This window comes from Micropterus dolomieu, linkage group LG12, assembly GCF_021292245.1.
Source record: "Micropterus dolomieu isolate WLL.071019.BEF.003 ecotype Adirondacks linkage group LG12, ASM2129224v1, whole genome shotgun sequence".
NCBI lineage: Eukaryota > Metazoa > Chordata > Actinopteri > Centrarchiformes > Centrarchidae > Micropterus > Micropterus dolomieu.
The window spans coordinates 27,174,020-27,189,754 of record NC_060161.1 but is presented as its reverse complement, the minus strand read 5'-3'; the positions used below and the strand labels follow the sequence as shown (position 1 = coordinate 27,189,754).

Here is a 15,735-nt window from a genome sequence, read left to right as displayed (position 1 = left end):
CCAAATTGCTCCTGATGGCAGACACAAGGAGTTTATGTCGTCCGTGCATTTATAGCTAAATGTACAGTCAGTGGCCACTTTATTATGTACATCTTTGTGCACCTGCTTGTTATTGCAGATATCTGTTTTTCTTGCCCACATTGTTGTTTAAATGCCACAGCCTACTTTTGGAGTGTAGTTGCTGAGCATAGCTGTTTGCATCCCTTCACGAGCCATGTCACAAAGCACGTCACACCTCTGAAGCTGGTTCCACAAACGTGACGCTGATTTCAGTCATCAGATCTTGGTCCAGTAGAACGGATTTATCCTGCAGATTGATTTGTTTGTTTTGTCCTCTAGATGTCACTAGAGGTTCATATCTCACTCATAATTCAAAACATTGCTGTTTCTGGTTTACCTGTGATAAAGGTCCTCTTGCAAGCAACACGCCAACTCATTCATTCAATTAAGTTGGAGGTAAGATGTAACAGATGCAGATGCTTCCCTACAGAACACGACGGTATGAAAATGATCTGAATCGTGTGCTACAGCTTTCACAGTCACCAGATCTCAACCCAGTTGAACACCTGGGAGACTCTGGAGCGACATGCCAAACACCACCATCCCAAATCAGGGAGTTCCTGGAACGTTGAGAATCTATGACATTTAAGATGTTCTGGAGGCCTGTGGCTCCTAACATATAGTGACAAAATCTTTTCTCCAAGATTTAGAAGCACTTTAAAGTACAGCTAATGCAGAGGAATTTGTCTTCAGATGACCCTCACATGCACCACAAGTAATGTCCTCGTATCACTTCACATCCACACACTTTGAATCCTTCAGTGACTCTTAGGTGTGTGTGTGTGTGTGTGTGTGTGTGTGTGTGTGTGGGGGGGGGGGGGGGGGGGACGGGGGTACCACAATTTGAGAGTCACTGACATAGAAAATCCGCTTGCAGTCACTGAAGAAGCTAACCACTAACTCCTCTAACCACTAATTACAAGGGAGATTATGGAAACCCCAGTGGTCCAGCAGTCCTGATACTGATACTGGGATTATGTTGTATCAAATGTTTGGCTCAGAGCGCTCACACTCAGTCAGAAGCCGTGTGTGTGTGTGTGTGGACAAACAAATTAGAAGTTCTTCTTTCCTTTCTTTTGTCCTTCCTTCACCATTTTTTTTTTTTTTTTTTCTGTCTCTCCATCTCTGTTTCTCTCAGACAGCGTGTCTCTCTGGTGTGCTCTGTTCCAAATTAGCTCTAACTCTCTGCACCCAGTCGTCGTTACAACTCCCTCGACCGAGGATGTGAAAATAAATAGATCTGGGGGAGGAGGAGATGGAGGGAGGAGACGGAGGAGAGCACAGGACTTACAATGGAGCTATTGTTTGCTGCCACATGCCCATAGAAGAAGAAGAAGAAGAAGAAGAGGAGGAGGAAGGGGGATGAGGGAGGAAGATGAGTGGAGAAGAAGAAAGCGCAGAGGGAGAGAAAGGGGGGGGGGAGTTTAAAGGGAAGAGGAACAAGATGGAGAAAATGATGGTTGAAGAGGAAGGAACACGTGAAGGGGGGGTGAAAGAAGATCGATAGGGAGGCAGAGGATGATGAAGAAGATAACAGGATAGAAGAGGAAGACACTGGAAGTAAAGTGAAAGAGGGAAGACAGGAGTCAGGGTGTCATGGTAAAGGGGTGGACTAGGATAATTCAAAGAGGATGAGAGGGAGGTGAAGAAGACAAAAGTAAAGGAAGGAAGGTGAATGGAGAACGTGGAGAAGAGAGGGGGGGGAAGGGAGAGGGATGAGTGAGGAGGAGCTTGAGTGGACAGTGAAAGAGAGACAGAAAATGGATGAGCAGTTAGAGGTAAAGGAGGAGGAAGCAATGCCGTGTTCAGGCAGACTTTAGCATGATTAATAGAAAGACAAACTTTTTATGATTCCACATTCTCAAAAGTGATTATTTGCTGCTTTTCTTGCTCTCACATTTTAGCACGTCATTTTTGGGGTTTACCATTGTTGGTTGGGCAAAATAAGACACTTAAAGATGCCACCTTGTGCTCTAGGATATTGTGACGGGCAGTTTTCAGTGTTTGCTGATAGATATAGATGGAAAGATGAATCGAGAATATAATGTGCAAGTGAATCGATAAAGAAAATAATCATCAGTTGCAGTCCTGAGTCCACTTCCTGGTAGATTGTTTGTAACATGAATGGGGTGATTTCGTTTTTTGCCTGGCGATGGTTAAGACGGGATACAATTGTATTTTATCGTATCACCTTGCCGAAAGCAAGCTTTCTGAAGGAGGGCGGAAAGGAAAAGGTGAAGAAGGATGGGATGAAAACATGGAGGAGGAGGAGGAGAAGAAGAAAGAGAGGGACAAGATACAGAAGGATAAAAAAGGAAAGAGGAGAGGAATCTTGAAGCACAATCTCATGCAAATGTCTTTGTCTCTCCCATCATTCGTCATTTCCCTCCCTCTCCCTTACTCTGTCACCCCCCCCCAAGATGTCCGTCTGTCTTTATCTCCTCCACTCTTTCCATCTCCTCATCTTTCCATCTCTTGCTCCTTTTTTTTTTTCTTTTATTCAGCAAAAGATGAGTTCAGAGCTTCTGCTGTGTATTCGGTAGTTTCACACACACACACACACTAATGGGAAACAGATTGTTGGGCCTGTGAAGTGGAAGAAGATTGATTACCTGTATCTAGTTACTGAACACACACACATGCATGCACGTGCAGCGAGGGTGGCGGAGGGCACGCGCTGGGCCGGTGTATTGAACCATCACAGGGAAAAAACGAAAATAGACTGTTATTGGCCGTTGTGTCAGTCACTCTGCATGTGTAATGCTCCACAGTTCACTGCCAGCGGACACCGTTATTTCTGGTTCGAAGTCTGCCTGCCAAAAAGTGATCTATAGTAGGGATGTCCCAGTCAGGTTTTTGCCGCTGATCCGAGTCATTTAGTACGGAGTATTTTTCTGTACAAATTGCCGAGTTTATATTTATACTTTACTACATAATACAGCTGTGCAGTGTACTTTGACTTCAAACAAAACAAACTTTTTTTTCAATACTTCTACAAACCCCTTTTTAATTTTTCCACAGTAAACCAAACTTCTCAAACACATCAGTGTTTAATATCGTCTTAACACAAAGCACAAGACGGACTGAATATCACCACAATCAGTCGACTCTGTGTAGTGGGCTGATTCAAAGTGCTGGACCCAGGAACAAATCCTGTTGCTGTTGCAGATTGTCACTGTGGATATCATTTATTTACACTGACGGAGGCTGCATCAGGAACCGCATTGCTGTGGTACCCAGAGGTTTCCGTGGGACAACCCTAATGTGTTAAATAAAAACAAAACAATACAAAAAAAGAGACATGCTGACTTTACTCAAGCTGTCAAATAGGGCTGCAACTTACAATTATTTGCAGTATCGATTAATATGTGGATTTTATTTTTTCTCGATTCGATAAGTCATTGGGTACAGAAAATTGTGAAAAATGTCGATCTGTGTGTCCCAAAGCCCCAGGTGACGTCCTTAAGTCCACAACCCAAATATATTCAGTTTACTGTCATATTTTTTTGTTTTTTTTAAGGACTCAAAGCAATTAATCGATTATCAAAATAGTTGGCGATTAATTTAATATTTGACAACTAATTGGCTTTAAATCTCAGCACTTTGTACATTTGTGTCAGAATTCACTTTTTTTTTCTAATTGTACATCACTGTAAACATGCCAGTGTTAGCCAAAGGGCTAGTTTTTACTGTGTTCCTTGGTGAGGAGTTAGATTAGCCAATAAAACAAACGGTAAACTCTCAACATGTAAAATCATCTTCTTGGATTCAGTGGAGGTTGTTTTGGAAAACCGCTTTACCGCTGGCAGTTATTACTTATTAATGTTAATTACGTTTATCATTTTCCCAAAACAAGGGTCCACACTGTCAATACATCAACCTCCATTTCCTTTTCAGTGAATGCCGGGGCGGACACCTGCAACTGTCCCGCAATAAGCAGCCTGTTGAAACCGCTTGTCAACAAATAGATCACTACAACTTTACTCTTTCACTTGCAATTTTTGTCATTTTCTGCATTTAAGCCGCAGATACACACCGAAGACTGGAAATTGCTTTGAAGTTTGCCAAAGAAGCCGCACAGCACATATTTAAGTTGGGGCTACCTTGTGGTGTTGCCACAGTGTAATCTCAGATACTTTAAAAATATTTGCACTAAATGGATTATAGTGTGGCTCTGATTCTGGTCCTCATTGTTGTTCTCGCTTCCTCTCAAGCAATTTACATTCTTGTTCCTCCTCCATTGCCATCTTCTTTTCACCTGCTGTCCTCCTCTTCTTCACCACCTTTCCTTTACTCTTTTCTCCTTCTCCTCATTTTCCCTTCGTCCCGTACGTCATTCTCCATCCACTTCTTCCCCCCCATGTTTTCTTCTGCTACTCTCACGCTTTTCCTATGGGACTGTGCACAAGAGGATGACGCACATTCCCGCACTTGAGCTTCAAGTGCCACACCGAAAGCCTCCTGTGAAGAGAGGCAACAAAAGTCGGGGTTAAAAAGGTTCCTGTTTGCAACAAAACTTGGTATTGTGTGGTGGGTAAGAATGAATGGTGGTAAGTGTATACAGTATGCCAGTGGATGCCTCAAGACACACATACACCTGTTTTAGTGACGTAGGTGCTGACGTGCGTATCTGCAGCTTCATGTACTGTAAGAAAGATGCTTTTCTGTGTCATTCACTCCCTCTCTCATGTCTGTCTTTCATGGGTTGCTGTCTTTTGAGGTCTCGTTATGTTAATTTCTGTGTGGAAAGAAAGCAAACCGCCATTTGATGGATTAGAAAGGAATGCCACGCAGAGAAAAAGACTAGAGGTCTGTGCCATTTCTTTTTTTTGTGTGTGAAGTTTCTCATAGATTATTCTGTTGTTCTGTCAGTATGTTAAATAGTTTCGGTTAACGGAGTCTTGAAGAATTGGTTATAAAAGACTCATTCCTGAGAGGATTTTAGAGCTTGTATGTCAGCGGAGGGCACAGCTTGGCGCGTTTCTGTGTCCCCCCCAACTCATTTTTTTTGCACTTATATGACTCATTATTATTCTACGTGTGTGTGTGTGTGAGTGCATGTTTGTGGGCATTAGATCAAAGATGGCATTGTGTTTTTCCCAGCCTCACTGATATTGTGTTCTTCCAGGTCTGTGCGTTTCCACCCTCCTATGAACACCAGTTTTTCTCATTACCGTTGTCATTAAAGGCGCAAATCGAGGAGCTTGAAGTCTCTGATGAATTTTTTTGACGTCCTTATCGACAGATTTAAGTCCACGAGGTAGGCTACGTGCTGGCACTGGCGAGCAGAGGAAGCCACGGCATTCTCGTAGAACCTGAGGCGGATCTGGGTGTGGATGGAAAGATGCTCTCAGCTTGAACCCCCCCACACCCCCACACCCCCACCATTACAGAATGAGCAGTCAAACCTAACGTAAAGACTTGGTAGCGTCTGATGAATAAATCCAAAAAAATCGACATATTCATGTTCAGATATTGCCGTTGTATTAAAAAGAATACAAAACCAAAGTATGGAGACGATGACACAGAGTCTAACTATAGAAAATTATGCTTTCCTACAGAAGAAAGAATTTGGCTTGGCCATCCCTCTAAGAAACAAGACTCTGTTTTCATTTTGTGTTGGATACAAGCCTCCATTAATATCTAACCAAAACTTCCTGTTTGATTATTTTTTATTTTTAGTATTCCTTTTCCAACACTGCCGCAGAGGGAGCAGGGGGTATGCATCATTTCCCACAATGCTTCCCCAAATATTGACATAGACAGGACACAGTTTGCATCAGATATTACATTGCAGTTTGCATTGTTCTGTTTCAAAATCTTTCCATCTGAGACTGCGTTTCCTTCTGTCTTTGCCCCACCTTCTTTTATGTCTGTTTATTTTGAGAAACTTTGCTGATGGATCATTGCTCCATTATCCAAATGTATGCTACGTTTAAATCAGCCTGTTTTAAAATAGACATACGTTTTGAAGTTTGAAATGATTTTGTATCAAATTCATAAATTTTTTTTGTTGTTTTCCTCTGTAATTTTGTGATGCGGCTCAATTCAAGACGCTGTGTAAACGGATCTCTTTCAGATACTTAGCTTAAATATATATAAATGTTACTAACAAACCTAAATGTAAATGCAAGTTCTGATGAACAAAGGCATAACTAAACCATGTAAGCTGTCTCACTTTAAGGTCCTGAGCGCTAATTTTATGCGCTTTGTTTTCTGTTTCATTGACTCTTCATCCTTCCTGTTCTGCCCTTCCTGTCTTGCCATTTTCCCTCTGGTGTATTCTTAGGTGCTTTGGTAAATCACTTTTATAGGTCGTTTCCATGGGTATTTTAATGGGACAAGGAGTGGCAGGTTATCCTTAAAGGTCTCAACCAGTGACCTTGTTGCACCATCCGCAATTTCTAAGCTTCTCCCGAAAACTGTCTAAAACTGTTAGAAATGGGGAATTTGGGCAAATGTGAGTTGTTATTGCTCCTCAGAGGATGAAGACGTTTTTTTCTTATGCGAGTTGTCTTAAAGCTGTTTGCATGTCTTAGTCCCTTTTTGCTTTCTGGTGCATTTTTAGTTCTCTCTCTGCCCTATAAAGTGTAACGCAAGCGCATGTCAAGACAGCTACAAAGGAGTTTCATTGCATACGGTGTATCATTGTTGCGAGTAAACATCTGGTTTTGGTGTCAGACCCTTGAAATCAAAGAGCTCCCACTGCTATGAAGTTACGCCAGAAGCCATATGCAACAAGTTCCCCTTCCTCTTCTGTTGCTTTTGAAAAGTGACTTGGGGAAATGTTGGAAATAACTAAAGTAGAAGCAAACAAAGCGGGTAAACAGGGAGACGGCACGCCCCCAAAGAAAAATCAGTTTCAAGGTTTGAGTTTGCCCTCTGTGGCTATCTGATGTGTATTTCTGTGTTGTACTTCAGGCCCAGTTACAGCGCTCATTGGACAGCTCGGTCTCCGTACAGCCAAGGGCCCTGATTGGCCGACGCAGCAGAAAGGAGGCGGCGGCGGTAAACACGGACGGCTACGCACAGGGTGGCAGTCCAGTGTCAGAACAGGACTCCGGCATCCTGGATGTTGAGGATGAAGAGGAGGACGATGAAGTGAGAAAACTGCAACCACACATGCAAACACATGAAAGTATTGGAGCGGCGTGACCCTCTGATTGTCTGATATTACCTCATTTGAAGAAGGTTTTAAGAGCTTTAGAAGAAAGCAAAGAAAGAAAACCACATGCATCACGGACGTAATGTTAGATTTTGTAACAGCGTTTGTCTCGAATGCAAAATGTGTCCAACTGGTGGATCCCATTCTTCTCTGATTGGTTGTTGGCAGTGTTCATGATACAGTTAACAGTTGCCGATTGCCGCAGTCCTGATCTAACCTCTGATGGGTTTCCCTTCCAAATGGCGGGGTGGATGAATCCACCTGATAATCCTATATTATGGCCTCAGCTTTGTCTTTTTCCTCTTTACTCTGATCTCCTTCTTTTTTCTTTCATCTCTTCCATCTGTCCCTTCTTGCCCTAGGCTCACCTTATCTCCTACCCTCTTTCCTTTCTTTTCCTTTCCATATAAATCTCTTTTATCTCAATTTACTCTGTGTTTCCCACAGGATTTGGAGAGACTATGGTAGATGGGTCTGAGGCCCGAGAGGGTCCAGTAAAAGTAAATTACATGTGTCCATTTACTTTTAATGGACACAGGTAATATGTTTTATACTTTCTGTGAATATAATCCATTTAATCTTATTTCCATACGGTATAGACACCTTATTTTGAAAATCGGGCGTTGTCACATGTGTATCCTTGCGCTACATTCATCAAGTCCAACCCAATATGATAAATAATGTTGTATGTGGTCCTCGTATCGCGTAACATGAAGACTTCTTAGCTTCTCTTCAGGTAGGAGACTCATACAGCAACACTTGTCTTTGTAAAGAGAGAAGTCAATAACGTGGACAGGAATAAGAAATGTGCATCGCAGCAGATGCTCTGATGCAGAGAGGCCTGCAGTCAGTTAGTAGGTTTAGGTTCACTGTCTTGCTCAAGTAGGCTTTGAGAGACTTGTCAGATAATAAACTTTCGGAAGTGATATTGCATCATTTTAAGCCTCTTCGTCCACGTGCAAGCACATCAATAACATGTTTAAAGACTGTCCAAAAGATGAACTTCTGTCCTCATTACAAGATGGACTCAAAGCGTTTTGGCACTGAACTCTTCAAGTCGTCCCTCGCGGGATCAAAAGTCCCCTTTTCTGCCCTTATTGTTCACACTCAAGGAAAGCAAAGTACAATGAAGTTGAAGAGAATAGAGCTGAACTTGTCACCCCCGTGCTGCCATTCTCTTTTAAGGTCCCTGTCGTCCCCTTGCCTTATTTACGTCCTGTAAACTTGACTCAACCCTCTTCACGGGAAGACCTTGGCTCGAACAAAGGCCTGACCCCACGGTCGCCAGGGTTACGACCGCTTTGGCGCCGATGGTTGGCATCACCTCCAGCCATCGGCGTCCCTTCTCCTCACGCCATCCCTGCCCCTGCCATGTCTTTCCCTTTCCTTCCCTTCGTTTACAGTCGTCCCCTGTGTGTCTGTATCCTCTTTTTCTTTGCCCCCTTTGTTCCTTACTTGGCCTTTTTCTCCTCTTTTCTTACCTCGACTATTTTTCTCGTCCCGTCTTTTTAGTTCACTGTCCTGTTTCTGTCTGCTCTTCTCTTGCCCTTTCTGTGCTTTCCTTATTTAGCTTTTTCATTTACTCTCTTGTCTTTGATTGTCTTTTCTTTTGTCTCTTCTTTCCCTCTTCCATCTCTTTCTTTTCATCTGTCTTTCTTTCGGTTTCTGGTTTGTTCCTCATCAACTTACCTTTTCTCCATTTTCTTTTTTTCTTCATTATCATTCATTTTCATTCTTTAATCTTTAAACTACATGTACCTGCTTATATCTCTCTTTCTCTTTTCTGTATCCATCCCTCCGTCCTTAAATGGTACGTCTCGTTGTTTGTTCATATTGTTTCAGGACTCTGTGTGCAGTTACATCAAAGCTGGCATTGTGCTACGCCTCCAATGATTTTTACAGAAAGCAAACTTTCCAGAGGGCAAGAGGGTGTGTGTGTGTGTGTGTGTGTGTGTGTATTGCCGCTGGGTTGTTCTCCGGAAGACGGAGGATGTGGGTAGAGAGGAAGGAATGGAATGCGGGATGCTTGAACGGAGGGATAGATGGAAAGAAAAGGAGGTATGAACGGCTGGTGACACCGTCAGAAGACTTTCAGACAAAATAATGAAGTGCTGCAGAATGCGTTCCTCCTCTCTCCATCTCTCTCGTGTTTCTATGGCTGCGTTCGAAAAGTCTTTTTTTGCTTAGGAAGGTTCCTAACTGAGTGAAGTGACCCCGGAAGTATTTCAGTGGCAGCCATGATAATGCAACGCACGTTCTCAATCTCAAACGATGAAATCCATTGACCACATTTAGCAAAATCCTTGCAATACAGACGCACATTATTAATAAGACTCACAATTACCTTCTTTCTTTTGGTTTTTTTGTAATCTAATACTGTTTCAACACCATTTTGTTAGGGGTTGTCAAAATAAGCCATTAAGTGTTTCTACAATAAAAAATAAATAAATCACCAACCAAGACGGATAAAGGTTGATCACCATGTAAGTTACCATTGGCTATTAAGCCTTTTCTCTCTTAGCCATATCTTGCTAATATGCATATATCTTAAACTGTCAACAATAACTTAGACCCACGCGAGCTTTCTTGTAACATGATCAAAGTGAGGATTTATGCTGTACCGTGTAGCGTCACGTTATGTATTGCAGCCTTCAGCAATATCATCAATTGATTTTACTTCGGTCACAGATGCCGACACCTTCGCCTTAATAAAGGCAAAGATCAAGCTGGATGACCTCTACAGTAGGAGTTTCCCCACACACTGATTTATTTGTGGCGGCCTGCCATATTATCAACGCTGATCACCACAGATTGATTTTCGATTGATTTTGTTACTATTTAAAATGGCTAAAATCGTATTTGATCACAGAGCTCCACGCAGTGCATATATTCTCTCAGCCTTTCCTCGCTCGCTCGCTCGCCACAGTTACGCTGTCATTCTGTGGGAAACACTGTATTTACATACAATTGGTATTCATGTTGTTAAATAGGCCTATAGGTGGGCAGCAGGGTGAGTGATCATTCTCAATGTGACAACCCTGTCCATTATTTAGTGACTGGTACCTTATCTGCCTTTTTGCTATCTTGGATATGAAGTAATATTTTCCACCGTGTTGTCCACCTTTAGATGGCGTGCATTACAACAACACAGGGTGCAGTGTCAAAGATGCGCTTTTTGTAGTCCATCTTCAGAACATTGTAGTTTCATCACGGCAGGTCACGTCAGTAACATCCGCCGTCGCATAATTACGTCGCTTAGAAAAGAGCAGTCGGATTCTCTGAGCCCCGCAGTCCTCTTTTCCTAAGTCCTCTTTTCCTAAGTCCTTACGGATTCTCCCTCACATCTTTCCTCGACCTCATGACGTTTTCCATCGACGTCAAGGAAAGGAGGTTAGAAAAGGAGATTTATTTTACTTTTCGGATGCAGCCTATGTCTCTCTGTCAGTAAAGTTCAATTGGGGAGAAACGTGTTAACATTTAGAAAAGACGATTTCTGGAAACTACACACAAGCGGGAGCGTTACCATCGTTCCACAGCAGCCCTACTGACGAGGCTGCCTTCAGATGTGTCTGCAGACATATTTTGTTTGTCGGCCTCGTGAGTGCAGGCATCGGCACAGATTATCTCAAAATGCCAAATACTGGGCTGATTAATCAGCCGACAGTCTATTACTAACGCACAGAACGTGGAATGGCACAACTAGTGAGAACATGAATAAAGTGAGAAATGCTCAGAATCAGACTAAGAGACAAAAAAGAACAAGCAGTTCTGTATCCTTATTTGGTCTACCACAAAAACACCAGGCACAGTATGATTAAGAGCACCTTTTGGAAGGGAGGGAAAGCCTGGAGCTTTGGACATTTTGGGGATTTTTGTCAAAATTGTTTCAAATTTTGGACGTTTCGTAAGAAAAAAGAATTTTTTTTGTTTTTTGTTTCACAAACACACAACAGATTATTTCTTTCTTTGTTTAATCACTGCTTGCTTTCTGTCTCTAACTTTCTCTTTAAATTTCAGTTTGCTTTATTTTCATGACATGTAAACACACATTTGTTGTCAAAACATTAAGGAACATAGTGGATAAAGAAAGCAATGGCAATAACCATACAGATGTTTGTGTATATAGGAAATAAGATCTATGAGCAGTTTTGTTAATAACATGTACACATACATACATAACTTTAAACATTGTTTCTCTCTGTAGGTCCCAGGAGCTCATGACTTGGTGGATTTCTCTCCAGTTTACCGCTGTCTGCATATCTATACTGTGCTGGTAAGTTAATCCTCATATTTGTTTCTTTCTCTCTCTCTTATCTCCTGAACTTTCATCTCTGTTGATCTCTCATTGATGTTGTGTTTTCCTCTCCTGAACTTAAGCCACGAGCACTCTGGTTTGTAGCACATGTGAACAAGTCTATACTGTTTTGATGATCATGAGGTCTAAAAAGGATTCATTCCTGTTATACACAACTTCTAATATCTCCGACCCCACCATGCTAACAATTGCTAACTCACGCAACAGTGTTTTTTTGTTGTAAATCACATTTTGACTAATCAAACATTAGCCCAAACTCAAACGTCTGATTCTGTTTTGATTCGATAATTTTGTTTCCATTCTTTTTTTCCTCAGTATACATCAACAGTATACATTGTAATAGAATTCAAGTAAACTTTATAGTTGCATAAAATGAAACATCGTCTAGTCAGGTGAAGTTTAATGGAGGATAATGTAGGAGAAGTAGGTGTGTATTTGTGGATGCTCACTTTTATTTAGCAGTTAATGGGGAACGAAAAAGGCCATAACAGCTTCTTCTATTGATTTTTGAGAGAAAGCACAAGGGTCATAGAGTGTGGGAGATGTGAAAGTATTTCATCAAGGTAGATTTAACTTTTTATTGTGGTATCATTTAGGGCTGGGCGATATGGCCAAAAATGTTATCACGATAAAAACCTTTCATCTCATTCGATATCGATAATTATCACAATATGTTAAATCGTTATTTATTCAAGTTTAAAGGCTGATTTTTGCTCCTGAGTGAAAATTGAAGAAACCAGGTGGTTAATTATGTGTTTAAACTTTTCTTTATGGCCAGAATGGGACAAACATTCAAGCCAAACAGTGGATCACTTAACAAATCTGAAGGAGAACATAAAAAACTATTGTGATAAAAAAAATAATTATCAAATATGATTAGTAAATCTTTTTTCAGTCGCTTTTCCTCAAAATAAATATTTTAATAATAGAACAATTAATTGCTAATTTGTTCATGATTCAAATGAATTATAACAAATATTTATTGACAATATATTGAACATTTATTATATTGATATTGAGGAAAGTTATTTTGCGATAATTATCAATGTTTTTTTATTGCCCAGCCCTAGTATCAATATATATTGTGATTCAGTGCATTCTGGGAACTGTTGCTAGATAAACTCTAGTGTGTTTTACACCTGACAAATTTGAATGCTTTATATATTCAACAATCCTTTAAATTCTGCTTATTCATTTGCAACATTGCCTACAATTACCTAATGCATCCAGGGGTATCACAGGAGGGGTAGCAACCTTTACAGAATAGGAGTTCCCTCGTCTCGTGGTGCAGTGTGTCGCTACCGCAATATATATACAAGTTTTTATATATGATGCTGCAAGATGAGGCCTCCAGCTCGAGCCTGGCTTCACTCCAAACAGGCTGCGTGTGTGTGTGTGTGTGTGTGTGTGTGACATCTCAGTTAGAGCGAAAGCGACATGGGTGGAGGTGTTGACTGGGCCATGACTGGGTTAGTTGCACATTTGGGGTCTCTCTTGCAGTGTGTGTGTGCGCGTTTGTAGATGCCATGACCGGGCTAACACAGCCAGAGGGTCGGCTGTTTCTGTTCTGTGTGCGTTTGTCTCGGGGGGCTCTCTGGCAGGGGGACAGGAAGTGCATGAACTTTGACAGGAAGGAGAAAATGAACGGGCAAAAAGAGCGATGGAGGGGAGGGAGGGAGCAAAAAAAGGGAGAGTGAGGTTAGTGAAAGGGTAAGGGGGGAGATGACGGAGGGAGAGTTGAAGCGGACGAATAAGAGATTGGGAGGGTACAGGGACCGTAGAGGAGGCCGAGAAGCGAGGTCAGAAGGGTTTAAGGGGCAAGAACAGGGCAAATTTCATGGTGGTGAGGGAGGGAAGGGGTGTTGAAAAAGAGAGGGGAAAGAAATGACAACACATTTCAGGCAGTGTTTGGTTTTCCTCTTTAATGTTAGCATTGTGTGATACAGGAGTAAGGATGGCATGTTTAAGGTAGACGTGCTCCCATCAGGATTTTTTGGGCCTATCACCGATTGCTGAAAGCAGTATCAGCCGATACCAATCACTGTGTCTATTTGAAGCCTTTTATTTATCATGTAGCATTTATACAGTATACCTTATATTTATTTAATTAGTCCTAAAAAAACAATGTATTAATTTTTAATTAATAGGTGATAAAGTATCATGAAAGACAACAAATTTATATGATCTTTATAAATTTACTTCAGCTATAAAAACTGCAACAAAAAAGGCCGTAGCCGAAATATTTAGGAGATAAAGGAGCAGAGGCATCCTGAGTCGATGATAACCTCTGAAGTAGCCGCTTTTTGTTCTGGAAAGAGGCAGGTTCTGTGGGCTTTAGGGGGAGAGAGAGATAGGAAGCAGAGAGAGGGAGAGTGGGCTACAGAGAGGAGTCATAACAGTCATCTTTGAGATTAGAAAATATGGGAAATTTAAATAAATGAAAGTACAATGTTAATTCCACATTATACTGTTAGTATATTGTTAATATTACTTATTTCATATGGTTTACCACTAGCACCACTAGAATAATACAGGAGAATCTCGGGGAAAACGGGAGGGTCGACATGAGAGGAGTAGAGAAAGTAAATACGGCGGCATGCACACTAGCCTGCAAGTGTTTACACAGTACAAAATATTTTAATACAAATATTGAAACGAAAACTCTGTCAGTAGCTTTGTGTTTTTGCTTTGCATGGCTGATGAGACTGAATCAGAAAGCCAAATCTGAGTGTCTGTGTCAACGCTTCATAAAGTCCTCCCACGGGGTCAGCGGCGTTTTCTAACAAACATCTTCAGATTCGCCGTTTTAATCTGGACGGGAGGCGGAACTATAGCAAAAGAGAGAGAGAGAGGCAGTCAGCTGATTGGGTGGTGCCTCTCTTTGCATCAGGAAACTCAGTGTGGGTCAAGACAATTAAACTCTGGTAGCGGGCGGCGTGTGTGAGATGAGCAGGACCGCGACAGTTTAACATGATCGCTCCTGCTTGTTGGTGCTAGCAAGCTTTGAAAACTGCTCAGACCACGTAGTGGAACCATTTAGCTGCTGTTGAAAATTTGTCTGGTAAGTATTGCATCGTCTGATCAGCCTTTTTAGAGACCACCGATCAAACTAGTTAAAGCCATTATCGGCCGATTGCGATTGGTGAACGATCGATCCGAGCACCCTTAGTTTAAGGAGTTTACCAAAACTGTGTGTATCTTCAAACTCTTAACAAATGTGTCAAGTGCATTTCCTTCCTGATTATTAAACATTTGCCAAGCATTTCAAATAAAAATCCAGTTGTTAGTGGTAAAGTCCACCATTCCTGCACTTAATTGAAATTACCCATATTATGCACAAGGGATTCACAAGAAAAGAGGCGTGCATGTACTCCAGTGTCACTGTTTTGATCTAATTGATAACATCCTCATTTTACTGTTCACTCTCCTATTGGTGTAATTAAATTACTGCTTATGCAAACTGAACATTTCCTGTTGCTGCTTCTTCACATTAAAAGCATTAAACACCGGGAGGGGGCTTTATTCTGCCTGGAAGGTCGGAAATCAACCTAAACGTGAAGGTTATGGTTTGGAACACAGGAAGTGATTTGTAATTCAAAGGCTACAACATGTGAAACTGCTCAAAAGATCCTTTAAATGAATTAAGGCCAGAGAGAGATGGGGAGCAACAGGAGGATGTTGAGAACAGATTAAATAGCTCCAAGGGAGGAGGAAAATAATGAGGAGTGAGACTTGTTTGAATGATTGAAGATGAAGGGAGCAGGGATGAAGGAGAGAGGGAAGGAATAGGGGGAATAAAGAGCAATAAGAGGAGAAGGTGAAGAAGAAAGAGAGAGGGAAGGGAGGTCACGGGCGAGGTTAAAGGGGCAAAAACAGGAAGACAAGGGTGAAAACAACACAGAGGGAGAGAGATTAGAGAGAGGGGGGTGACTACAGGGGTGAGAGAGGAGAGGAGACAGGCGGAGAAGAAAGAAAGAAAGGATGGGAGATGGGGGGGGGGGGAAGGGAAAGGAGTGTGTTCTGTGCCGGGAAGGTGTTGAAAGGTCTGGCCTCTTCACCTCTGAGGGCAGTCTCTCTCTCGCTCTCTCTCGCTCGCTCGTGCTCTCTCTCTCTCGCTCTCTCTCTCTCGCTCTCTCTCTCTCTCTCTCTCTCTCTCTCTCTCTCTCTCTCTCTCTCTCTCTCTTATTTATTTATT

The 15,735-nt window shown here is 41.8% G+C and overlaps 1 protein-coding gene across 2 annotated transcripts in view; it reads left to right on the top strand.

The window, feature by feature from the left end:
* The window catches only part of exoc6b (exocyst complex component 6B), a 136,469-nt gene that overhangs the window by 21,159 nt on the left and 99,575 nt on the right, over positions 1-15,735 (top strand). For both annotated transcript variants that reach the window (XR_006827552.1, XM_046065312.1), the window contains exons 7-8: positions 6,982-7,161; positions 11,430-11,498. Coding sequence is in view for 1 of the 2 variants with exons in the window: in XM_046065312.1 (XP_045921268.1) it covers positions 6,982-7,161; positions 11,430-11,498 (249 nt within the window). In the remaining variant the exon portion in view is untranslated. The remainder of the gene's footprint in view (positions 1-6,981; positions 7,162-11,429; positions 11,499-15,735) is intronic.